Below are 27,850 nucleotides of genomic sequence, written 5' to 3' on the forward strand. Positions count from 1 at the left end.
GAACTCAAAAAATGGGCCAATTCAATGATACTCAGTGAAAACCTGTCATTTTCTAGTGAAAAATATGGATATTCATCAAGTCTCAGTGACTCTAGTGTTGGTCTCATTAATTATGATGTGAAATGAGTCTGGATTCAAGGGTATCCAGTTGAAAATATTGATTCCATGTTGAAATATGTGTGATACATGAGTAGGCTCTGATTACTTAATTTTTTGTTCTCGTACTTTTTTATAAGTAATTGTGGAAAACGAATATCATCGATTTTTTGGAAACCTATGATTTACATTCATCCAAATATTTGTGAAAGACAATGATGTTACCCAACCGTTTGTCTCATGAGACTATATATTCTCTCGATTTTTCCCAGGCCTGACGTCAATTTAACGGTTTTTGACACAATCCAAGTTTTTTTTTCAAATTAGAAACAAATTTTGATTATTGATGAGGCTTCAATCGAATGAGAAAATGATAAAACGATCAGATTGTAGATGGAGAGAATGTTATTACATCAGTGTCATTTGTATCGTGAATGAATAAATAATCAGATGAATCAATAAATACATTGATAATTCAATAAATGAATGAATTAATTAATGAAAGAGGAGAGAACAGTGAAAAATGAAGGGAAGGAAGATAATAATCCACTCGACAGCTGATTTATGATGAACAATATTCTATAGTCTGATTTTTACGGTAATATTAGCGTTCCAAGGAGACTCATTTTCTCATTATTAAACGAGAATCCAAATTACCCCCGCAGACTTCTGCTACTGCAAATATTGACAACATTGTAAACAGCTAGATGGAAATTCGATGAGCGCTACTATTCAAAAATTAGAATTAGTAAACTGGAATTTTCATCTAGTTGTTTGCCCTGTTGTCAATATTTGCAGTAGAAGAAGTCTTCGCGGTGAATTACAGCATTTAATTTGGATTCGTTCAATAATAATCTATTTATTTTTTACATATTTATTTCTTTAACAAAGAAGCACTGATTGGGAGAGAAAAACTTAGGATACTCCTTGTTCTATTTCTCTCCCAAATTTAAATAACATTTGAAAAGTCCAAAATAGGGTTATGATTTCACTTCACTTCACTCAAAAACAAGGATTTTCAAATTTTCACGGTTGAAAAAAGAATAAAAAACAAAAATATCACACTCAAATCACCATCAATTGGAGAATTTTGAGTAATTTTACAAAATTTAGAGCGAGAAAAAACACAACTCACTATTCAGCACAGCTGAGTATTGATTTAATCCACTAGCATTTGAATAATTGCAATATATAAGTAATTTCCATCTGTAGACTCATTTTCCCCTTGTATTATCCTTGAAATGCAAAAATGCAAAAATTCAAAAACCTACGTCGACGGGATATTCAAAAAGGAACATACCTGTCAAATTTTATAAGAACCTATTGCTGCGTTTAGCCGTAAATTCGGAACATAAAAACATAATATAAACATAAAGAGAAGTGCAAAACCGTCGACTTGAATCTTAGACCTCATTTCGCTCGGTCAATAATAGAGAATGAGTGGGTTTGAACAGAAAGAAGCCGATAGGAGGATGGTGAAATGAATAGAAATAAGGGAGAAGGAATGATACAGAAAAGGAATGTGGTGTCGAAGTTCAAGGTGAATCAAGAAGTTAGGAGAAGATGATTGAAAGTGGGAAGGAGGAGAAAGATGAGAGGGATAGGAAGAGGGGAGGTAATTCAAATACAGATTTGAAAGGATATCAGTTGAGGGTCCTTTTCCTGTTAGAGTATCATAAAGGAAGCATCAATTGAAAGGATGTTTTCCAGCTTTTTCCCAGTTATCCATGCTTATGAGAAGAGCCAGGTAACAGAATAACGCTTTCATTCGAAAAACTGGAGAGCTCTGTTTTCAAATTCTGGGAAATCTATCGAATATGGAGACCAGATTCTGAAAAATGAACGGAATCATTTTCCTTGTTTCAGTGCTTGAAGCTTAATATAATAAGATACATGCTACTGAAGGTTGAGGAAAATTATATTGTGGCTGATTTGAGTACTGCTTCTACATCGTACTCCGTTTACATTCTCATCCCTTCTTTTTTTATCTTGCTATTTTCCTCAATCTCTCTCTTTCCCTTCTCATGCCAAATCCTCTGAAGTGTATTATATCCTCTCGTGGCTTCAACAAGTTATCAGTTCACTGATTTCTCTCAATACAAACCTTAACATTGTTGTCTATATTTCACATTCAGCGATGGATGCCAATTATTCAGAACCGACTTAGCTACCAGGAAAAACGTTATTGAAACCTCTTTTCCACTTGGAAATTTGTTTGACCTGAAGAGGAAACACCAGGATTTTACACCTGACTTCTCACGCGCATTGATTCCAGTCTTTTTCTAACAACAATATCAAGTTTATCGAAATGGAAAAGACAAAGGGCTAAGAATCAAGTGGACACCATTTTGAACAAGGAGAAGGAAGAGGAGAAAGGAAGAAGAAGTCAGGAGAGAAGGAGAGAAAAAAGAAGATGTACCATAAGGAGAGTTTGAGAAGATAGAGGAATAAAAAAGAAGGTGGATAGTTGAAATGGGGAAGTAGAGTAGGGGTAGGAGATGGAGGACGAAGAGGAGGAGGATGAGGAGATGAGAAACGAGAAAGCGGAGGAAAAGATGACGAGAAGAAGGAAGGGGAGTAGAAAACAAAAATATCACAAGAAAGAATTCGTAAGAGTAAGAGGAGGAGGAGGAGGAGGAGGAGGAGAACGAAGGAGAGGTGGAAGAGTGGGAGGAGGGAGAGTGAGATGAGGAAGAAATATGGGAAAGGAGAATGCGGAAAAGAAGATTAAGAGAAGAAAAAAAGAAGTGGAAGGGAAAAAAACGTAAAAGTAAGAGGAGGAGAAGAGGAAGGAGGTGCAGTTAAGGGTGGAAGAGGAGAAGAGGGAGAAAGAGGAGAAAGAAGAGAAGGAGAAGGAGATGGGAAAGAAGAAGGCGAAGAAAGAAGATAAAGAGAAGAAGGAGTAAAATAACAAAAATCCAAAAAAGAAATGCGTAGTGGTGGGAGGAGGATTGAGGAGGAGGATGGGGAGAAGGAGGAGGAGTGGTATTAGGAAGAGGAGGAGGAAGAGGAGGAGTATTAGGAGTGGGTTAAGGAGGAGGAGGAGGAAAAGGAGGAGGAGGAAGAGGAGGAGTATTAGGAGTGGTTAAGGAGGAGGAGGAGGAGTATCGGGAGTGGGTTATAGTAGAGGAGGGGGAGGAGGAGGAGGAGGATGAGGAGGAGGAGTAGATGAATGAGTAGAGAGAGGGATGTGTAGGAGAAGTAGTGGGCGGAGGTACAATTGAGAGTTGATGAGGAGGAGGTGCAGTTGAGAGTTGATGAGAAGGGGGTGCTGATAAAGAAGGATGAAGAGGTAGTGGTGAAAGAGGGAAAAGGAAATGGTATGCTGATGGATGAAAATACGAAAAGTAGGCAGTGGAAAAGAAGATAGAGTAAGAGAAGGTGAGTGAGGAGAGAGAGAGATAGATAGATAGATAGATAAATGTATTTTATATCCACTTTATAACATGACAAAAAATGATGTGGTCGAAGCTGAGGCAATAAGAGCACCCTCTTCCACTCAACCCACCTTAATTAGAGAGAGGGAGAGAGAGAGGAATATCATACACGTGTAGACAGGGTTGAGAAGGATTAAATAATACGATGTATTGTTGATGTACTGGTGAGGGTTTTCGTTCAGTTCAGAGAACAGGTCCTCCAGCAAAAGCTCTTGATACCGTTCACAAAACAATATGATCACTGTTGACTGGATCACGAATCAGGTGCAATACTCAGAAAGGTTTCAGTCGATCGCCCACATCATTGTTAATAATTATTGTTCAACCAGCGCTTTCTACAGATGGAATAATATTCAAACATTTCTCTTGGAGAGGATTAGTTCACATCACTTGTAACGTACAGCTTTTGAGTAATATGTTATTTGTACAGTCTGATAAATTGAATGATAACAACCCAAACAATATCTACTCTTCCTCACAGGACTACTACAATCCTATTATTTTATCAAGCAAGCAATTTCTGTATTCATAAGTCTGGTTATTTTTAATAAAACAAAATAAAATCTTATAGAACCCTTTATTTTTAAAAAAACTTTAAAATAGTTTTACAACACTAGTTTCGGTGATATTACACCATCGTCAGGCTATTTTTATATTTTTATATCTGGTTATTTATGCTTAACGGATCTCGAAAACGGCTCTAACGATTCTCACGAAATTTGGAACATAGTAGGTTTATGATATTCAATTCAATTCAATTCAATTTATTTTTTCCTTCTGAATACAATTCAAAGCAGTTACATAGAATCTTGAGCAATAGAGTTTATACAATTCAAGAAACGATATAATATACTTACTAAAAACAAACAACAGAATATAGAACTATACTAAACAATAAAACTCTTGAGCTATCACAATTTTATTCTTGTATCAGATAGGAAAGAGCTTACATAGGCAACAAAGGCCTGTGCGTAAGCTTGAGTTATCATAACAATATGAGTTTTATCTACAATTATAAAGAGAGATCTCAATTTTTATTAGAGATCTAAACTACATTAAAATAATTTCCAATTATGAAACTATAATCCCCATGCATTAAGAAGGGATATAAAAAGTGGAAAACTAAATTATAAATAACTTTAAATTTAGAAATAAAAGATGATGAAAACCAAGGAATAGCGAGGAAGGCTACAATTTAAATAACAAATTCAAGTCAGGAAAAGCAGAACAGACAAGCATGACAGAACAGAAAAAATGGCCCGAGAGTTCTATAATGATTCGATTGTTCATTTGAATAGGTCTCACATCCTTGGGAAAACTCGCTGAACGACATTGAAAGGATATTTCATCCTTGGCTGAAACAGCTGTGGATAGTAAAAAACTGAGAATGTGAAAAATCAAAATATCGCATCTCCGAAACTCATAAGATGACGTATCTGTCATCGACGCTATCTGTGAAAAATAAACACGATCATTTTAGAGAATTGTGTTCGAAAAATAAATATAACGAGCGAAGCTCGGTGCCCCGATATTAATTATTTATTATTGAGATGGAATACAAATCCTCAAATACTCTTCTTATGCTCTATTAAAGCTGAATTTTTTTCTCCGTTTTAACAACTTGAATAATTACTGATTTACAAATCATTTTATTGATTTCATAATCGGAAAATAATAATACAAGAGGTCCAGTGATCAGGCTCAACACTCCCATTAAAATTAGAAGCTGTGAATATAAGTCAGTGATTAATATTATCATTAAATAAAAATCCAAATTGAATGCTGTAAATCACCCCGAAGACTTCTGCTACGGTACTGCAAATATTGACAACAACGTAAAAAGCTAGATGTAAATATATTTGCAGTAGCAGAAGTCTTCGGGGTGATTTACAGCATTTAATTTGGATTTTCGTTTGATAATAATGATCTATTAGCATCTGAATAAATGCAATATCTCAGCCATTTCCATCCAAGTCAGTTATTTTAGAAAAAAAAATCTGTGAATGTCGTTGGAATGTTTTCAGGATTCCGTAGGTGATGATGGGAATAAAAAATACTCTCATAAAAACACTTCATTTATATGGGATACTTTTGTACAAATTAATAAGAACAATATAAAAACTTGTAGTGTCCTTAATCATTGAAGACTTTAAAATATTTTAACGATTAGTTTCTACCATAGGTTATTTTCAAGTTCAAAATAACTCTTCGTCGAAATTAGCCGTTAAAATATTTTTAAGTTTTTAATGATAAAGGGTACTGCAAGTTTTCATATTGTTTTTATTACAATACTCACAATATTCCTCCGAACAGGTAGAAACGTTGTATAAAATCCTCCATTATGAAGAATTCTTGTTTCAAGGGTAATAATATTATTGTATAATGGTAGCAGCAATGTAGAATACACTATTCCATTTTCATCTATTTTGATAAGTTCTGCCAAGGTTTTGTTCGATTCATATAAATTTAGAAGAATTCTGAAGACACAGATTGTTTTTTGGGACCAAAGAGGTACAATTGAGAATAAATAAGAGAATTTCTTCCCTACCAGGTATAATGAATAATAACGAAATACATAACGAAGAACAGAACTTATATGGATGATCCTGAGAACATAGAAGGAAGACAAGATATACAGAGTGGGTGAAAAGTCTGAGAAAGGCTTAATATCTCATACACAAAGATAATTTGTCGGTGGTTGTGACTGGGGATCCTACTTAAACTGAAAATACCACTTTACTATGACTTTGAAAATCTGGTCCGCCATCTTGAATCCGCCAAGATGATCCAAGATGGCGGACCAGATTTTCAAAGTCATAGTAAAGTAGTATTTTAAATTTCAGTGGGATGCCCGATCACACTTACCTTAGAATCAAATTTTTCATGAGATACTAAGCCGTTCTAATACTTTTTCCTCTCTTTTCTGCTTTGAATAGTATTGATTAATAATGCGAATATTTTCTAAACGGTTTAAGATATCAATATGCGGTTTTCGCCATTCATTTTTTCTTGAATTTCTGTATCGAAATCATGTATCGCATGACCTCCTTTCTATTTAAAAAATAGAGTTGCATTCAACATGACGGATCCAAGATGGCGGACGAGGTTTCCAAAGTCATAGTAGAGTAGTATTTTCAATTTGAGTAGGATCCCCAATCACACCCATCATCAAATTACCTTTGTGTACAAGATATTAAGCCGTTCTCGGACTTTTCACCTACCCTGTTATATATCTTGTAAACAAATTAGAAAAACAAAATCGTGTCACTGATATTATTAACATCCTCCTAACATCTAAAACGTGTTCTGAACAAGTTTTTCAAGTATTAGAAGTCAATATATTAGATATTAACTATCTGAAAATAATATAGTGGAAGATTAATGATAATAGTGGAAAATATTCACTACAAAAAAATATCTACTATCTATTGCCAGGTTTCCAGGTATGGAATATAATTGGATCATTTTTCTTATCATAATATCAAAGAAGGAACTGGAAATAGCAGGCTACTAGATAAACTTTTCTCTCGAGGAGGTTTAAATGGCGACTGAGATCAGTGTTAACCTTTCAAAACTCCAAGTTTTCCTGGTTCTCCAGGTTTTAACCTTTCAAAACTTTGATGATCTGATTTCAAATCTCCAATTTGTCTATCAAATTCAACCGCTGTAAGTAGTAACTCAATAAATCTGTTCCCCGACTTTCCGATATCAAGAGTAAACTATGCAATAATTTTGTACCAGTTCTTCTTCTTTTCAGGATTAGGCGTACACACCTGTTTTGTTTTCAAAGGATATAACTATTTATCTCACCATCTTTTTAGAGGTCTGTCAATATCCCTTCTACCACAGGGTCTATATTCCATGACAGCCTTTGGAATCCTAGTATCTGGCATTCCGCATTCGTTCCACATGGTTTTTCCAGTTCAATCTCTCTATTTCAAGCTGTGCAGCTAATGATGATATCCCTAAATCATGTCTAATGTCATCGTTGCGGAATCAGTCTTAATTTGTGCAACCTTTCACACTTCAAAGAAAACGCATCTCTGCTGCTTGAACTCTCTTTAATGTTTTCTTCTTGCTCTTCAAAGTTTCTACTCCATACAATAATGTTGGTACCGCCATAACTTTATAAAATTTTAATTGTGTCTCCTTCCTTGTTCTCTCACTTTGTACCACCAAATCAAAACTTTTTGAGTAAGAGCGATTGAAAATTTGGGGGCTGTACCCCGACTTCCTCCGGAGTCGATGAAAACTATTCCAAAATGAAGTATAAAACAAACAAACGGAACGGCCTTGTAACTACGTCTTCAAATCTTGATTAATCGCAATATTATTATATTACTTAATAGACATTCGTGCAATCGGCAATTAGATCCAATGACACATAGTGAGATTCAAGCTCCAAGGTCAGTGGAATTTCTTTGGAGAATCTAGTTGGCATTGGCACGTTTCCTTTTTCACCGTCCTCTCACATTTCTAAAATACCTGGATGGTTGTGATTCAAGTTATCCTAGTACAGTATATTTGATTCAATCTCTTGTTTCTTGTTATAAATGATAATAATTTCTCTCTCAAATTTATTCTTTTTCTTCTCTCAAACAGGGATTAGCCTATTGCTTGTTCCGACTCACATTCAGCTTATAATTGAAAAATGAAATATAAAAAGATGTATAAACTAGTAGTTTTGTGAATAGTAGACCTCGCGCAGTTGCAAACCATCACAGCCTCCTCTAATACTGTCAATCAGAATAAATTATTTCCTGTCCTCAAATGCATGCCTCATTGAATGCAATTAATGGTCCACATGACAGCTGATTTTCTATCAAATGATTCATAGCACTCGACAGCTGATCTATGATCAATAATTCTATAGTCTGATTTCTACGGTGATATTGGCGTTCGAAGGAGACTCCTTCTCCTTTTATATCATCCTTGAACTACAATATTTAAAAAAAAATCTCATATATGTCGACGCCAAATTAAAAAAGGAACATAGCTTTCAAATTGCATGAAAATCTATTGCTGCGTTTCGCCGTAAATGCGGAACATTATCAATATAAATATAAACATTTAAACATATTAACATGAAGAGAAATACAAAACCGTCGGCTTGAATCTTAGACCTCACTTTGCTCGGTCAACTAATAACATTGATAAAATCTGATCTGATAACATCACTATCATCATACGCATCACTATCATCTACTGTTTTAATTTTATAATCAGTTTATAATCAATGCCATCTTTTCCGAAATTTATTTCCAAATAGCTCACAGAGAATTCCTGGTAATTTGGCAACAGTGTAGTGTGAAGAAATTGGTTTAGAAATTGGGTGATATTGATTTTGTCTGATGGCAGGCAAGGGTAGCAAACCAATGCCAATCAGCTGCTAGATTTATAACGTAGATCTAACTTTTTCAATCCCCTCCTGATTATATACCAGATTTCAAACAACCAAGTAGATTAAAAAAAAAAAAAATAGACGCGGACCATTATAAGACTAGACAAAATTCGTGACATATCAATCTTAGTTTAGAATGAAGCAAACAATTAAATACAGACTGGCCCATCGAGTCAGTTGATGCTAGCAATAATTTTTTAAGGTCAGCTGTTGTTGCAAACCAAACCACAGCTGTTTAGGTTTGTTTACTACAGTTTAGTACCAGGTTATGTTTGATGGTTGTTTGATAGTGTGTTTATTGTTATTCAATGAACAGTTATACTCCGTACAAAACTACTGGGACTTGGGAGAGACATGCGTAGAAGAGAAGGCATACAGAGGTAGTGATACAACGACGGCGAAGTTACCGTTCTGAACCAGCCAGCATTCTCCAATTTCTAGTGAGTATTTAAGCGCACATTTTAAACTTACGCAGTTTCCTCTCTGGAAGCATTCAGTCGACTGACTCTAATCGACAAATTATTGGCAACTGCGCTTCCTCCTATGACTCAATCCATCACTGTAATTGGCTGATCTCCCCCCATTCCTCTGCGCCGCATATTTCTCCAAGTCGGAAGTAATTTTGTACGGAGTATAATGTGAAGTTAACAATAGAAAAGCGTGTCAACTGACTTATGGACCACTCTGTCGATTAGAACTGGATATTTTGGGATATTGGAACATGGGACAACAATTATTGTGAAAAATTAATCAAAACGAGAAGCTTAGAATGGAGAAGCGTCGAAGTTCCTCGCTGGTGTCTGGAATGAGCGTGGAAACCGATGAGGAGGAGATCCGACGGATAGTGGGAGGAGGAGAGGAGAACGACGCGGATGACGAGAGTGACACGACATCGACATCGTCAGACGACGTGGACCGAGTCACGGTGGCACGGCGACGAAGTGTGAACTTGGAGAGTTTGGCCAAAATGATAGAGGAACTCAATTCATGCACGCAGCGACTCTTGGATGATGTCAGGGGTGTCAAACTGGACAACTTCAACACCCGGGCGACAGTCGCGCGACTCGAGTCGGAGGTGTCGCGACTGAAACGACGACTCGACAGCTACGAAGCAGTCGGTCGCAGGATGTCGCGCGATTTTCTGGACGCAATACGGCGCGATTCGTCACGCAGCGACTTTCTAGACGCGATTCGACGCGATTCCAGTCGCAGTGATTTTCTGGACGTGGTGCGTCGCGACTCGAGTCGCAGCGACATCATAGTCGATGTTTCGTCGTCGATAGTGTCGTCGAGCTTCGATAGTAACCGGTCCGGGTCGATTGTAGTGACCATGCAGAGTAGTAGCTGGACGTACTGGGCGGATGTGTTCAAGAAGCGACGCCAACTCGAGGTGGAGATGGAAGCTGCTAGAGACACACACTCCCACACTGCTCCTGCTGTGATTGGTGTACCGGTTTGTATCTACTTATTTATTCATTTATGTCTCCATTATTTTTGTACATTAATTTATTTTTTGATATACATATACATATAAAGGCTCACAGACAATACCTTGAAGAACCTTTTTTACACAATCAAAAGATAACCATAGCCTTCTACATAATAAAGAAAACTTAAAAGATGAAAAAATTATTGAAAAAACTATAGAAGAGAATAATATAGAAAGTAAATCAAAGATTTGAATAATAATAAAAATTAATAATAAAGATAAAGGAAACAAAAAGAGTTTCAGCCAGAGCTCATAACATTCCATGACTCAAAGGAGCTACAAGATAAATTCATTTCACAATTTTTCATAAAGACATTAAATGTGTTCGAGAACGGTTCTATATGTTCATTCAAAGTATTGTATTATCTTAGACTTTTGATTAGAAACAAATTATAGTGATGAATAGTTCTCACAAAAGGGATGTTGAGCAATATATTTTTTCTAGGCCTAGCATAAGGTACATTGATGGATACAATATCATTCCTAACTATGAATGATTGGGAAAGAGACAACAGGCTTTGGATAGAATTTGTCCGAAAATATATAATACTAGCTGGCCCAGCGAACTTCATACCGTCAAATAGTTAATGCATCTTATGACAAACTTTAGCTGGATGCACACCTGAGGAGGCGCGATGCGGCATTCTGCATCCAGGTGCTTCTTGCTTATTGGTTTGGATGGAAGAACTCACACACACTGAATCAGGCATGGCGTGGAACGGTATGATAAGGCAATCTCCATAAGATCAACACTTTGTATCACCAAGCCGCGCCTTCTCAGGTGTGCTTAGCCTTAGCTTAATCAGATGCACTATATTTTTATGAAAATTATCCAACAATCACATTTGAATCTTAATAAGTATCGACTTCCCATGTGCTTAGTTGGTTGTGCAGAAGTTGGTATTTTAGATACTTCTTCTTCTTCTTCTTCTTCTTCTTCTTCTTCTTCTTCTTCTTCTTCTTCTTCTTCTTCTCTTCTTCTTCTTCTTCTTCTTCTTCTCTTCTTCTTCTTCTTCTCCTCTTCTTCTTCTTCTTCTTTTTAAACAATGGATCGCTCAGTGGACTACATTTCCCATGATCGCTCAATGGAAATCGCTCATTGGACGACACCTTCTTATCATCGAATGAGGAAAAAGAAGCCTAAGAAGAAGGAGGAGAAGAACAAGAAGGGAATGAAGAAGAAGATGATGAAGTGGAGAGGAGGTGATGAAGAAGAAGAAGAACAGAGGAGGAGATGATAAAGAAGAATATGTGGTGGTGGGAGTAGAGTGGCTTGAGCACACACACTCTCTCTCATCAATGAATAGTCTCCACCGCCCTTCCCACGCCACAAGCGTTTTTGGTGAAGTTCCAACCTCTGTCATACGACTAAAGAATGGGGACAGACTTAATCTGTGAATAGGGGAGAGATAGAGAAATTGGGAAAAGAGAATGAGGAAAATGGGTTCTAGTACGAGAAAGAGGAGACTCAATTCATTGATTACACTCATTAAAAATAAATTACTGATAGACAGTCATAAACTATCATTCATCTTATCAATAATACTACAGTACATGAAATAGAGAAAAAAAATGAATTCTCACATTTCAGAATCAATGTCTGTGCCCGGTTTAGTTGAAACACTGTTGCACGTTGTATCACAGAATACAGCAATGTATTCATTTGCACAGCAATGTGCAGAAGTTTCAAAAGTAGAATTAGAGAACACATCATAGATTGGAATAAACAAAAATGGGGAATCTAACTTTGCAGAACATTTGATAACAAATAATCACAAGTTCACAGTTAAGGAGAATGTTGAGTTTCTGCATGTTGAAAACAAAGGCAGATCTTGAAATATTCTAGAGGCTTTAGAAATAACAGGAGTAATTAAGGGAAATTCCCAGTATAGTTTAAATGACCAGATTCATTTCAACCAATACAACACTACGAATTTAGTTTTATCATAAAATTGTAAGCGTACATTAGTCAATAGTTTTTCCATTTACATATTTGTTTTATTATCTTTCACACTTGTTTTCTTGGTTCTCATTTTGTACTGAAAGTAAATTTTGTTATCATGGCGATTCTGTTGCCTAAGCCGCCATTTTGTCACACCGTTGAGTGGGAGGAGACTGTCTTGCTGGGCCAATGGCAGGCGTTCATGCCCTTGACCAATAGCAGTACTCGCCTACTAGTATAAAATTCTGCTGCTCTTGCATTTAGTTCTAGTTTATCAGAGATTGACAATGATGTAATAACCGAAACCGGTCTTTCTAAGTATCATTAAATGTGTGGTTTTTGACAATTCCTTAGTATTTTTCATCCAATATGAATAATTACCACAATATCACCTTCTCAACTACACAAAAAGCAATGTATTCTGTGATTGTATCTGTCAAATTTCTGGTGTCATCCAATGAGCGATTTCCAATGAGCGATCATGGGAAAATTAGTCCAGTAAGCGAACCTTATTGTTTAGAATAACAATAAGGAAAGGCAGACTGAAAATGAGAGGACTCAGGTGTCATTGATCATATTATCTGAGGATACGCTACAATCAGTTACATCAGAGACAGTGACGACTATTCTTCCAGAATTTCATGATCAATTTTATTTCAGGGAGAATTCCCTGTCTTTGAGGGAGATGATCATCTTTTCAGATGACCGAACTTCAATGAAACCATATGTTTTCTCTACAGTCGAGTATGTTTCCCAGTTCCGAAATAGGAACAACAAAACTGCTACAGAAACCACCTTCAGCGTTCCAGGTGGAAGTTTTGTCAACTTCCGCAAAATTCCTGATTCGGAATTTGTAAACTAGATTATGTTTATAGAATGCATGTGGTAGCTTCAGCACAAGCAGGTAATGTTTGCTATTTCTCAATTATTCTTCTTTAGGTTATTTTGACAAAAAATAGTGTATGTTACTTGGACGTGAATGTCTATTGCAGTGATCGAATGAAATTCTAGTCTCGGCTAACGCCTCAACTAGAAACATCACTCTCGCCTGTAAAATGCCCCATCCCGTCCATGTGACGTGAGATACCATTTAATTAATATTTAACGAAAATCCTAAATAAATGCTGCAAATCACCACGAAGACTTCTGCTACTGCAGACATTGACAACAGGGCTAACAGCTAGATGTAAATTCGATGAGAACTACTCTCCAAAAATTAGTTGCCAGCCCGGGAATCGAACCCGGTACCTCCCAATTGCTAGTCAGGAATGCTTACCCTTACACCAAACGGTGCAACTGATTTTTGGATAGTAGTTCTCATCGAATTTCCGTAGCAGAAGTCTTCGGGGTGATTTACAGTATTTATTTAGGATTTTCGTTAAATAATAATTATATATAATTAGCATTTGAATAAATTCATTCTCTATTTAATTCCATCTGTAAGATACTATTACTTATATTGCCAAATTTTTATCGAAAAGTGGTCCAAGAAAGGTCATACTTCATCAAAACTCCCAAACATGAGAATATTCACGGTCTCAGAATAATAACAAGTAAATGCTGTAGAAAACAGTTATTTGTTTTTAATTTTACTGAGTAAAATACACAGTTTCAGAATCTTTCAATACAATTTTAGTTATAGCTTGAAAACAATGAGTATAGATTACATTCTATACTCACTGCTTGGAAATTACTCTTTGATTACAGCTTATTAGTACTCTTCGATTAGTGCTGTATTGCTTATAGAAACGGGTTGTTAGCTTCTTAGCTTGTCAATGTTTGTGGGTTTTAAATCAACAATCAGACAAGCAAGCGCGCGATCATCTCGCGAACTTATGGCAAACCTCCGCGTTCCGTTCACGATTAACGCGTGTTTGTTGTGAAAAAAAATCTGTCCGAAATCGTAAATATTACACTGCAATACTATTGCCCTTGATCGCTTCTGAATTGATTGTGGAATAAGGACGATAGAGTTTCGTTCAATGTATTGAGAAAAAAATAGCTTGGTTGAGAACAACTGAATATAAGAGTAATTGTGAATGGAGTGAGTAATAACATTCCATTCAAAACCAGTAGAACTCGGCCGATAAAGAACTAGTGGGAAGATGAATGAAGAATGAAAAGAGTAGAAAAAGAAAGAAGAGAGAAGAGAGAAAGAAGAAGGAGAGTGGTGAGATTTCGGAAAAAAAGGAGAGAGTAGAGAATGATTGACTGATTGATTGAGTACTTTATTCATGTAGATTACAACTGGCTTATCCACTTATATACAATAGCTTACAATACAGCAAAATTATAGATGAATTTACATATTATAGACTTAGAAAATTATTATTGAACTGTATATGATATGAAAAAAGCATTTTGTGATAACTATAGATAATATTGTTATGCATCTACATAAATTGGCGGAGCTTTGGACATATCAATGTCCATTCTTCGAAAAGAATATTCAAAATATCCTTCCCACTAACTCTCTACCAAAACGTTAATTCCATAAACTCGACTAAGGATTTATTTATAAATGGAAATATTGTGAAAGTATTGATTAATTAATATGAGTTTTTAAGAGAAAAAAAACTGAAAATTAATAAAGTAAAATAATTATATAGGTAGATAAGATGGAGTAGGCTGAAAGTTTAGGGTAATCAACTTTCAGTAATATACAGCAGTATGCAGTGGATAATTGAAATAATATGTGTTTATATATATATGGTAGATTATCAACCGGGTACATCCGATAAGCAGTTTTAGGGTTTATAGGGCAGTTTTATGTATATAGATATACAATTTATACTATAACAGGTTTATAGGTTTGTATTGATGGGATGGGTGAGGGATGGTTGTCATGTGATCAATGTGTTGTCAATGGAGAGAGAAGAAAGAGAAAGGAAAGAGAGAGAGAAAAGAAGTGAGGAGAGAAGAGGATAACTGCAACAAAATGGATTGGTGATTACAGAACTTTGTTACCCATTCAATGGGACTTTGGGCAAATAAATTTCAACTCCAACCTCCTACCATCTCAACCATTACAAGGCCTTCGTATTTTTCGAGCGTTGATTTTTTTCGAAAAACAGGGCAAAAATTTCGTAGAGCCTCAGTTTTAAGGGTGAGGGGAGCCCCTGAGAGGCCTTGAAACCCTCAAACCATCCATTAGGTTCGGCTCTCAATTCGGGGGACCACAAAACACTCTGAAATTTCCACAAAAATGGGGTCATCTTCTTTTTGTTGTTTTCTTTCTTACTCGCATGTTTGCTTTAGTATGTTTAATCACCATACTCGCTTCTCCTCCCTCACACTCTCTCTCTCTCTCAATCTCTCTCTTCCTCATTTGATTTGTTTAATCTAGTAATTATTCAGTGTTGTATTGGAGGGTTGAGTGTAAGAGAGGGCCGGCTGTGCCTTAACTCCGCCCTCCTAGGTATGAAATGAAGGCAGCCATTCATAAAGTTTCATCACAATATTATATCATCGTTATTCTAATCGCATTCAATCTTTATTCTCATTGATTGATTATTTATACTTTCTAAATTCGTTGAATATAGCATCACCGTCGTTTAATGTAAATTAGTGTATAAGCGGAAAAATAATATGGTAACATACATAATGTAACATATTGAAATTTGGATAGATATAAAAATCCCTAGCTGAAATATTAATAGGTCTAAGTAAAGTAACTGGCTAATATCGCCAAAGAGATAACATAAAGATTAGATAATATCAGATTGTCCTGGCTAAACTGTACAACAGCCTAAGAGGAATTGGAATAATTTTTTGCTAATATATAATATTATATAAAATATTGAAGGTTGAGGTTAGGCATAAACATTTAGTGATCGGCGACCTAACGATCGACCGAGCCATGCAACGTAGAATCTGACCAAACACCTTGGCAGAATTTATTGTGGCAAAACGGTATGCAATTTGAGGAACAAAAGGTCTCACGTGGCTAACTATTATGATGCATGAAACAAATAATAACGTATAGAAAATTAACTAGCATGTAGAGGGCATATTTAAAAAACCTAATAAAAATAATTAAATGTATCCAGGAAATAGGAGGTTACCAAGCGCATGAATACTGAAACAATTTGCATGCACCAATCACATAATGGCAATTGATAGGCGGCAATAGTATGCCGATTCAAAAATATTTGTATATATTTCTACAAATAAATAGAATTTGTATAAAATTGTTGTATAGTCTATGTTATGGATATGGCCCGAAGGCAAAGAAATTATTAAACATACAACATAAGTAATAATTTAATATTTTAGTACGGTCTATTTGAACCTTGAATGGCGGAGGACTAGGATATTCAAATTTTATGTAAATTTGGAAGTCGGAAATGAGAATTGTAAAATTGAGAAAGGAGAACCAACACTCGCCTGCCAAATGCCACCATGAGAGGTCCCTAAATATTATAGAGCGTAATACCTTGCTATAACTTGTAAAAATTTAAAGTTAGATTGAATTATTAAATTTCTTATAAGACTTTGTGATGCTCTTATAAAGCAAAAGTCATTTTCATTTTTTAAATAATTTTGTAACCCCTTGGAAGAGACGACTCCGGCTACCATAGTCCAGGACCACCAGGAGTTGGATCGACTTCAGCAGCTCATAAGAAAATTTCGACACGTGAGTGAGAAATATTGAAATAGTGACAGGGCGCCCTCAGTGCTTCGAAATCACATAATAATCAAAGCTAGCTCGTCGAAAGGGTTTTCTTATAAATTAAGAATTTAGTAAAAAATACTTGCGCAAGTAAATGTAGTATTAAAGGTATTTTATTAGAAGAATAACGAGTAAATCCACATATCAGAAGTTCTATAAATCAAAGAAGTATAAAATCTAGGCTAGTAATACATATTCATATGATCTTTAATTTCTGCAATATAATTTGCGATAGTTTGTCGTAGCTCTGATTCACTCGATGAATTGCTCTATAAATTCCGTCAAGTGCCAAATCTTGCACCCTGAGATAAAATATATGTTCATTGCAAAGAAATCTATTAGATACTATAGAATTTAATATATATATATATTTGGATTATTGGTTGCCAATTTATCAAGTTGATTTTAAGGAAACTATTTTTAATGGAATTGTCCGGGTCGACGGGTATTAGCGGGCTTATATCGCAGCTGCATACAAGGGGATGCATATGATTATAAAATAGAAGCACATGGTGACGTTTCGTGCTATAAATTTAGAGAATAGTATTTAGCCTGTGATATTTTACTGATTTCGATTATTGTTCTATTTTTATATTGTATATTTTTTATCGCTCTTTATATTTTTGCCCTGATCTATTTTTGCAATATTTGTTAATATATGTATCAGGTTGTTTGTGGTGTGCAGTTTATTTTAATTCCTCAATACTATAGGATAAGTACCATATATATATATTTTTTTTTTTTTAATGAATTGTCAGAATTATAGTGGAAGCTCATATCTGGGCCTATAAGGATTTTTATGAGACTGTATCCTATTAAAAACCACGACCTAAGTTTTATAATTATATTAAAATATTTCATGCTCTACCGACTGATGCCAAGCAGGAGGCTAATCGTTATTTAAATAGGTTGTACAAGAGCCGGTTAAATTTTAATGCTGATTACTTCCAGTAGAACCAATCTGATAAGCTTTTCGAAATGGTCTTCTCTGATTTGCATTAAAATTTTACATGCTTTTATGAGAGAAATTTTTGCATTCCTCTGGGAATTAATCTCAATCCACTGTGATTAGTTACAACCTTTTTGTATGAATTATAAATATATTATAATTTCATCTCTCGTAATAAACATTATAAAATAATACTTTTATGGAAATATAAACATTATATGCTTTTGTACTCCAGAGCGGAGGTCGGTGCCCCGATATTTACTCTCAACATATCGTCACTCTATCGCTTTAAAATCTTTGACCCTCATATGAATCCAAATTCATTTTTACTTTCCTTGCCCTATTACCCTATTTCCTTGCCCATAGGTGAGGAAAGTATTGCTTTCCGAAAAAAAAATTGCATAGTTGCCTGTAAAGTTGGTATACAGGCGAAAGTTTTACGTGACAACGACTTTGAGTGGTAAAATAATTTTAATGTGAATATTCATTCCTATAGTAGGAAGAAGGATGAAATAATAGTAACTATTTAAAACATTTATTTATACAAAGAATTATATTAAAAACATTAATTTATACAAAGAATCTCGCACTGAATTTCATATTAACAAAATTTTATTTTTACCTTCACACATCCTCAACAAAATCACTCTGTCTCTCTCGCTCTTAGGCGGGCTGACTGTGCTCGATTAAATTTTTTACATAGCAATTCGCGCTCATTTTTTCAAGTTAAACAAATTATTATTGGTTGAGAAACGATTTATACTACTTTTGTGATTGAAAACTACCACAACATTGTGATTACTACAACATAACCTATTCACTTATACCTATTATACTTACACTTATACCTATTCACTTATACTTAATCACATAACCTATTCACTAAGTAGTGGCGCAGTCGCAGGAGATTGCTCCGTTTCACTCTCTCTCCAGGTGAATGTCTTCGGGCTGCTGTTGCGTTGCTCGCCACTGCTCCTATTCGTGCTCTTTCCAGACGACCGTGAACCGAAACGAACGCTCTCACTCGCTCTCATTGTGAGCGCATAACGTGGGAACGTAACGCAGTTTCTTGAAGTGTCACCTGGCAAACCAATTTATAAGACGTTGTCACGTCAAAAATTGAGATACCCCAATTTCTATACGATTCAAGGTCCCCTGAGTCCAAAAAAGTGGTATTTGGGTATTGGTTTATATGTGTGTGTGTTTGAAAACGATATCTCATCTACCAATTAACGGAATGACTTGAAATTTGGAACTCAAGGTCCTTACAATATAAGGATCCGACAGGAAGAATTTCGATCAAATGCAATTCAAGTTGGCGGCTAAAATGGAGAAAATGTTGTCAAAAACAGGGGTTTTCATGATTTTCTCGAAAACGGCTCCAACGATTCTGATCAAATTTATACCTAAGATTGTCAATGATAACTCTATCAACTGCCTTGAGTCTCATATCTGTTAAAATTTCAGGAGTTCCGCCCATCCATGTGAGCAAAGTTTGATTTTAGATTCCCAATTATCAGACTTCAGATACAATTCGAACAAAAAAATTCATGTGAAAAGATTGAGCAAGAAAATCTCTACAGTCAATGTTGAATAACATATTCACCTAAAATTGAAAATAAGTTCGAGATTCGAGAAATGTGATTATTCAATTGCAAACTGTTGGCAACTGTAGATTTTATTGAATAATTCATTCACTATGAAGAGATAGTAGACCTTGTGTATCTCCAAAGTTATTGTCCGGTCACCAGCTGGCTCAGATCTTTGAATAGTAGACTCGAGATGCGCGTTTACACTAGCGTCAGGTGATCAATTTTCATATTTTTTTTCAATTAGAAGGTGGTCATGATTCTGACACAAAGTTCCAAGAGATAATAATGGTGAATACCGCACATTTTAAGCTGATTTATTGATTTATTTGATCATTCACCATTGAATCATTCTGATTGATCAATTCTTTTTGAAGTTTCTGAAGAACATACAGACGGACAACGACTTTGACCTTCATCAAGTCAAAAGTGAGAACTCGCTAGATCTCGTTCAATTATTTGTAATACGTGTTAAATTTCCATCAATCATACTGTTTCTAGCATCGAGGAATGTATCAAGGTATTAGAATTCACTTCCAACTTCAACAAATCGCTCACTTATCCTCGTGTTCCTCTCCAAACATCTTCAGACACTTCCATATATTTCGGTTTACTGTCATTCACTTCTAGGCCAATCATCAGAGCTTTTTCCTCCAAGTTAATAAATAAATCTTTCAAATAGTTTGCTATAAGATCTACATCATCCACATTTGTACTCAACTGAGTCAGTCTGAAAGATATAATAAATCCTCCCCATCCAGTATTTCAATTCAATTGCATAATTCAAGGCCAGGTTGAAGAAAGGACAGCTGCCAGTGCATCGCCTTGTTCAACATCATTTGTGATGCTCTTTCAATTTCCCTGCTTTTCTTTCCTCCAACTCAGATTTCTGCTGAGGAGCTTTTATAGCTGCACAAGCTTCTTAGTTATTACAAATTAATCAAATTCAAGTTCTTTATCCAAGAAAATGAGCATGCAGTATATAAGCAAGTGAATAATCGCCCATATAGACCTCGAGTGTCTATATTTGGGCCGCCAAAACAGTAATTGATCGAACAGTGATATCAAGGCCACCTCTATATCACCATATTGTATATCACCATAGCCACCTCTAATACAAGGCCCCGGCCTACGATATTGCAACGTCGCAGTGTAGGCCTACAATCTAGTACATGATTGGTGGAAAAGATCAGCTGGTATTTTTAAAAATCTTTTCCACCAATCATGTATTAGATTCTAGGCCTACACTGCGACGTTGCAATATCGTAGGCCGGGGCCTTGTATTAGAGGTGGCTATGGTGATATACAATATTATAATACTTTAATGCCCAGTTGCAGAGTCGTCACATAAAGTTGAAATCAGGCATTCAACTTATTTATAAAGCCATAACTCCACTTTTCGTTGCACAGATGTCAAAGTAAACTATAGCTCCCATAAAATTAAAGACGCCCAATTAAACGCATGATTTCGTTGCAGAGTCGTCAAAAAGAGATTAAAAAATGGCAGTCATTCAAAATGTTGTTTCTTAAATGACTCCAAACCCGTTTGTTCAATTAAACATTCACAACAGAGACGTTTTTAGTAATTTCAATTACCTATCGATTGATACCTGACTTTTAAAGATTGAACCAATATTAAGTGAGATATGGCAGCTTTAGTGATAGGACATCGCTGATGGTTAGTTAGAGTGCATGCGGCTAAAGTCTGCCACAATAATGCGACAGTCTCCGTCTGCTTTGCATGTCATTTGTAAGCTATTTCAGATCATTCCAAACTATTTTACAATGTTACATAGCCCTATTGGTCTTGGCATAAGTTTAGAATAACTGTAATTCAATTCACTTGAGTAGAGAGAAATTAGGAAAATATTTTTTAACAATATGCTTTTCATTTACATTAATACAGAAACTGCAATACATTCTGAAAAAAAATTAAAATACAAAGAGGAAAGAATACAATTAACAGAGATTGGAAAACATAGCCAAACTTCAAATAATTTTCTCGAAATGTCGTCCTCTTGCGAACATTTTCCACTCAATGGGAAACCGTTTCAGGAAATGTATCAAAGCAGGTGGACGGAGTTTCAAGAAAATATGATTGGCGAAAACCGCACATAGATATCTCATCCCGTATCAGTTTGTTCATGTAAAAGTTGTAAATTGTGCTGTATATTAATCAGCTGAAATAATGTGTCAGTGCATGAAAGTCTGTCAGTGTGATAGCTTCCAAATAAACTTAGCTGATGTTTTAAATGAATGAATGCATGAATGGGAAAGCTTTTGTAATTGTATGCAATCAATATTCTTCAGCTGACTAAATGATAAGTTTGAATTTTTTTCCCATGCACTTTCAATGTTATCTGTTATATTCTCCTGAAAAAAGACGAAGGAGTGAGTCAATTTTGTTGTCCAACAAACTTGACCTGTGAAAAGGTTCAAAGAATAAGTGTTCAAGATTCGAAGCTAATTGTTCAATTCTTCCTAAAGTTATTGTAGAACATACAAACAGACGGACAACGACTTTGGCCTTCAGTGAGTCAAAAATGAACTCGCTAACGCTCGTTCAATTATTCTACTTAGTCAGATATAAAACGCATATTTTTGTGAGATTAATGTCATATTCATTACCAGGCTTCCCTTTCTGATGGTGTCGCTATAAAATAATGGCGACTTATTCTCAAGGCTTGCATCATTGGAGTGTAATGTTTCCACAACGCGCACTCTTCCAAACCACCCCCACCCCAGCCATCATCTCATTTCCTCCCCCCCCACCCGGCCGGTTTCGCCTCACAACATCTTTCACTAACTATAGAAAGCTTTTATCAAGCTTTTCAATCTTCCCATACCACACTTACTAGTTAACTCTTTCACTGCTTTTTTATTTCGTTATTCATCCTCTTGTTCTTCTTCTTCATCTTCTTCTTCATCTTCTCCACTCTCTCATGGAGAGGAACATCTCACTCAGCTATATGAAGATATTCAAATTCATTCAACAGATTTCCCCTGGATGAAAGAGTCCTTGGACTGTAATTAATTGTAATAGACAATATTAAGTCGATTTGAACTTGCGGGTTTTCGTTCAAATTCAATTCACATAATATCACATCACTGGTGTTATACTTAGGACAGTGTGATATACACAGGTAATATACGAGTACATAATTATGTCTGTTTGCCTGCCAGGGATAGAATCATTATGGAAACGGAGAATGAGGGACAGGTGTTATTGTTTACGGAAATTTTAGTCATGTTTCAGGCCAGAAAAAATGTTGAAAATTGAAGAGTGCGATGGAAGAGTTTCTTCTCAGAATGAATGATAGTGTGATGGTGATAATATTAAAATGAATAAATTAATTATGGGTTTGTATTTTCATAGAGATGAATAATTTAGTATGGGTCCATTCGAAAAGTGTAGAATTAGGACTTCAACAATGAGACTTTAGTGATCTTGTAGCTGAATTTTGTGTGTCAATTTTTATCGTGAGAAATTTATTTTCCTGTTGAAAAATAGTTTTCTCACATTAAGATTTTGCTAACTTGCGTCCGAGAAGACTCCAATTTTATGCAGGGTTGAGGTATTCTCACTCCGAACTGTATTTCCGTTAGCGATGGAAAATACACGATTATTTGGGAATATTTCAAACTTGCATTATTTTCCTTTCCCACGGAATTATGCTCGTCTCCACGTGGACCGTTGTCTCGTTGGTGGAAGGGGAACATAATTTGCGTGGAATAGTTCAGTTCCAATCAAGCCGCGGCCGAATTCACATTTAAAATCCAAAGGTAGCCTCGGGCCTCGAGGGCTCAAAATTAATGTGTGTGTTGAATTTGTTTGCTGTTTAAGTTTGTTAATATGTATTATTTTTCGCCGTGAGTCAAGTTGAAGTAGTTTATTGATTATTTGAAGTGAATATGTCAATGTTTGTTTGAATTAGTAAGTTATACGGGAGTAATCAGTGTAGTGAAAATTTCTAAATAGTAATGCATTTATAAATTGATCGATTGTTAGTGCCATTATATTTTCTAGCTCATGCTAAAAACCCTTAAATGACTGAGTCCCTAGTATCATAAATTTGTAATACGAACATTTTTCCTCCACCTACATTTTTGTAAAAACTTCAAATAAAATAATTTTTAAGAACATTTGCCACAACATAATCTAAAATGTGAACAGAAACAGCTGGCTTGTAATCACAGTTCTCCTCCGACAGCGCTATCTGTCGGCAAAAGTTGTAACAACAATGGCCGCAACAACTACAGCTATGATGAAGTTCCCGTTTCAAATTTGATTAGTTAATGAGGAATACTCGTTGGCTGATATTTTGAATAACATGGAATGAAAAAATTATACATTTTTTAGTAGTGATATGAAGTTTGTAATAATTTTAGCATACAAACATAAATTTCATATATTCATCAAATTTCTGGTTGAGGTATTGAATTTAGTTGGTTTAATGACTACTCTATATGCTTCCTCATCTGAGCTTAGACCTTCTAATCTATTCCAAATGTACGTTTCTAAAATAGGGATGCTTCCCATGTTATTTGAATGGAGTCACTTTTACGCTCTAGGGAGTTTTCCTATTTTTTCCTCCCGAGAGCGAAAAAGTGACACTCTAGTATGATGTTCCAGGGAGTGAATTAAGCACTTTAGACAGGAGGTGGAGGAAAATATGATTATTTTCTTATCATTTGATAATGAATTCCCAGTATTCTGATGTAATATGATCATTATGTTTGATCATATTCAACAAATGATTTGGCAACATTGCGGAGGTAGAAAGGGATAGAACTATCTGCTTTGTCTAAGGATTGACAAAAATAGCAAACCAATGTTGATCAGGAACTGACTAATAACATGAATCTTAACAATATATAACCTTTGATTGAGTTAACTCTAAAATAATAATTCTTAGACATAATTAACAGTCCGGGTCCTGCAGCTTTGCTTATCGGCGAAGGGCCACTATACTACAGTACTACCCGTTCTAAAACATAGAACATTTTCGAAATGTATCTTTCCATAAGCATCAGATGCTTTTTTGCATCTTCTCAATATCAACGTGTTGCATCCGAAAAGATACACAAGGAGCTTTTTGGAGGTACGCCATTTTAGTAGGGGAAGGTGGGGTAAGATGGGGCCATTAAGGATTTTCTTTTTTTCACAACTTTTTCAGAATACCTAAAAAATCAAACTCTATACCAAAGTTTACAGTAGATCATTTACTATGATAAAAAATATCCCCATAAGAATATCTAACTTTTTATAAAGAATAGAGCAATTTCAAAAAAGTATTACAAAAACCCCATCTTACCCCCGATATGGGGTAAGATGGGGTATCCCGTGGGGTAAGATGGTGCTCTAGTAATAATTTTTCAAAATATCCATATTGAGAGCTGGAAAGAATCCTTATTATATTAGATAAGTCAATTGAAGGAAATTTGAAAAAAAACATCATATATACAAGCTTTTTGGTATCAAAATCTGTAATTTATTGTACTGTAAGTTATTATAATAAGTGTTGATTTGATATTTTCACAAAGTATTTATTTACAAAGTTTGCAGATGTGATTTACCTCATCATCGTCATCTTCTTCACCAGGACATGAACAGTGTGCCCATTTATGGCATTAATGCAGGCAACCCACCTCTCATCAGATTGGAAATATAAAATATCCACAATAGAGACAGTTTGCATCTTCTTCTTCATCCTCTGTATTGCTATCTCCATCTTCTTTTTCTTTCTGTTTTATGATCCTGCGCTTTTGATTTCTGTATCCAACGTTTTTGGTCTTCTTTACATTTTCTTTTGACTTGCTGAATTAGTGATTTCTTGGCTGCTGGTTCATTTTTGTTGAGCTTCTCTTTAATTTGATCCATGAGTTCATGTTTGTATGAAGAGCTTGTTACCACAACAGTTTTACCTTTTTTATGATTTGTCTGTTGAACATTCGCTCGTCCTACATGAGGAAGAGGCAAAATTTGCTCAGGAGATATTGTGAAATTACTTTGAGAATTACTTGTTAGGCCTACATTGTGGATAATGTCGTTTTCTTCAACTTCATGTACAGCTGGACCCCAATGAGAAAACCCAGGCTGTGCATCATTGTTAGCTGGAACATTCAATAAAATTTATTCAATACAGCTGGACATTGAATAAATTAACAGTCTACTACACATTATCTAGAAAAAGTCAAGCTAGACAGAGCCGGAAGTTCAATCAGAATAGGCTAATTATAAGTTTCAATAAATGAAATACATTTTCAAAACACCACCATTTTTACGTAAATAGGATATTCATAACCATATTAGCCTAGTAATAGTAGTAGAATAAAAAGTTGCCAGTGAATTGAAAATGTCACTGCAACAAACACGCATCAAACATCAGAGAGTCTATGTCTAAACGTGTTAGTAAACTAATGGGGTAAGATGGGGTCATCCCCATCTTGCCCCAAAGTAGGTTTCCCCATCTTGCCCATGTTATAGCTTTTAGTTGAATTTTGATCATTTTTATATATTAGAAATAGTAGAACAATTACCTATATCATATTATAGTAGGTAAGGAAAGATACTATTAGGATATGTTGATAAAATATAAAATAATTTCAACACAACTCACCTGTCACAAATTTGAAAGTGCCGAATATTATAATGTGAGTCAGCTGAACATAAGAATATAAGAACATAAGACCACTGGACATGAACGCTTCACTCAAAAAGGTTGTGGCCTTGTTCGTAGTGTTGTCCTTTGCCTTTAAGCAAGTTATGATCTTCATCAACAGAGTACAGCACCTGACAGTAAAGAAAATAGACCTACCCCGTCTTGCCCCATTCCCCATCTTACCCCACCTTCCCCTACAAAACAGCCTGACATCTTCAACATGCTCTTTCCATTGTTGGTGATACGTTGCAAGTCTCTCATTTGTAAAGAATCTCTGTTCTTCCTCCATCTAGGGATCTAGGGTCTCTGAAGCCTACTGTTTTTGCAAAGCCGTGAATATTACCCCGCAAACCATTCCTTGTTTTAATGACGTTCCAAAGTCACGGTGGCAAAACTAGGGTACGTGTACTGTAACTATTACTTTCCTTGCCCTATTACCATAGGTTTCAAGGTCCGATGAGGTTTTTGGGTATTGGTCTGTATGCGTGTGTTTGTGTGTGTGTGTGTGTGTGTGTGTGTGTGTGTGTGTGTGTGTGTGTGTGTGTGTGTGTGTGTGTGTGTGTGTGTGTGTGTGTGTGTGTGTGTGCATGAGTGTATGTGCGTCTGTGTACACGATATCTCATCTCCCAATCAACGAAATGACTTGAAATTTGGAACTTAAGGTCCTTACAATATAAGGATCCGACACGAACAATTTCGATCAAATGCAATTCAAGATGGCGGCTAAAATGACGAAAATGTTGTCAAAAACAGGGTTTTACGCGATTTTCTCGAAACGGCTCCAATGATTTTGATCAAATTCATACCTCAAATAGTATTTATAAGCTCTATCAACTAACACAAGTCTCATATCTGTGAAAATTTCAGGAGCTCCACCCCATCTATGCAAAGTTTAATTTTAGATTCCCAATTATCAGGCTTCAGATACAATTTGAATGGAAAAATCCAAGTGGAAAAGATTTAACATGAAAATCTGTACAATTAATGTCCAGTAACATTTTCACCTAAAATTGAAAATAAGCTTGAAATTCGAGAAAATGTGATTATTCAATTACAAACTGATTGCAACTGTTGATTCTATTAAATGATTCACTATGAAGAGATAGCAGACCTCGTGTGTTTCCAGCGTTATTGCCCGTTCACCAACTGGCTCAAATCTTTGAAAAGTAGATTTGAGATGCGCGGGAACACTAGCGTCAGGTGATCAAATTTCATAACGGAAAGGAAAGTTGTGTGAGTGCGCCACACCAGATTTTTTTATTTCAATAGTGTTAGCTCTCATTGAATTTCCTTCTAGCTGTCTATATTTGTAGCAGAACAAGTCTCCGAGGATGGTTGACAGAATTTGATTTTCATTTTTGTTTGATGATTATCTGATGGTTTTTGATTGCTTCGCAGGAGGGGGCTGGAGAATGGGTGTCGCTGGATGCAGAACTGGTGATGATGGACGGGGAGGTGGTCGGGACGAAAACGCCAACCGGACATTCTCTGCTGGTCGACTGTCGATTTGAGCTGCCATTCGGTGAGTAGATTAGATCAGATTGGATTCGATTTATCGCTCCATATTCGATCTATCGATTCATTCAATGTATCGTTGTGTATTAAAAAAATCA

The 27,850-nt window shown here is 35.6% G+C and overlaps 1 protein-coding gene across 1 annotated transcript in view; it reads left to right on the top strand.

The window, feature by feature from the left end:
• Positions 1-27,850, top strand: part of LOC111055574 (protein unc-13 homolog B) — a 785,525-nt gene that overhangs the window by 171,446 nt on the left and 586,229 nt on the right. Inside the window, exon 7 of the mRNA XM_039435489.1 lies at positions 27,636-27,759. Coding sequence (XP_039291423.1) covers positions 27,636-27,759 — 124 coding nt within the window. The remainder of the gene's footprint in view (positions 1-27,635; positions 27,760-27,850) is intronic.

Source organism: Nilaparvata lugens, chromosome 9, assembly GCF_014356525.2.
Source record: "Nilaparvata lugens isolate BPH chromosome 9, ASM1435652v1, whole genome shotgun sequence".
Classification (NCBI taxonomy): Eukaryota; Metazoa; Arthropoda; class Insecta; order Hemiptera; family Delphacidae; genus Nilaparvata; species Nilaparvata lugens.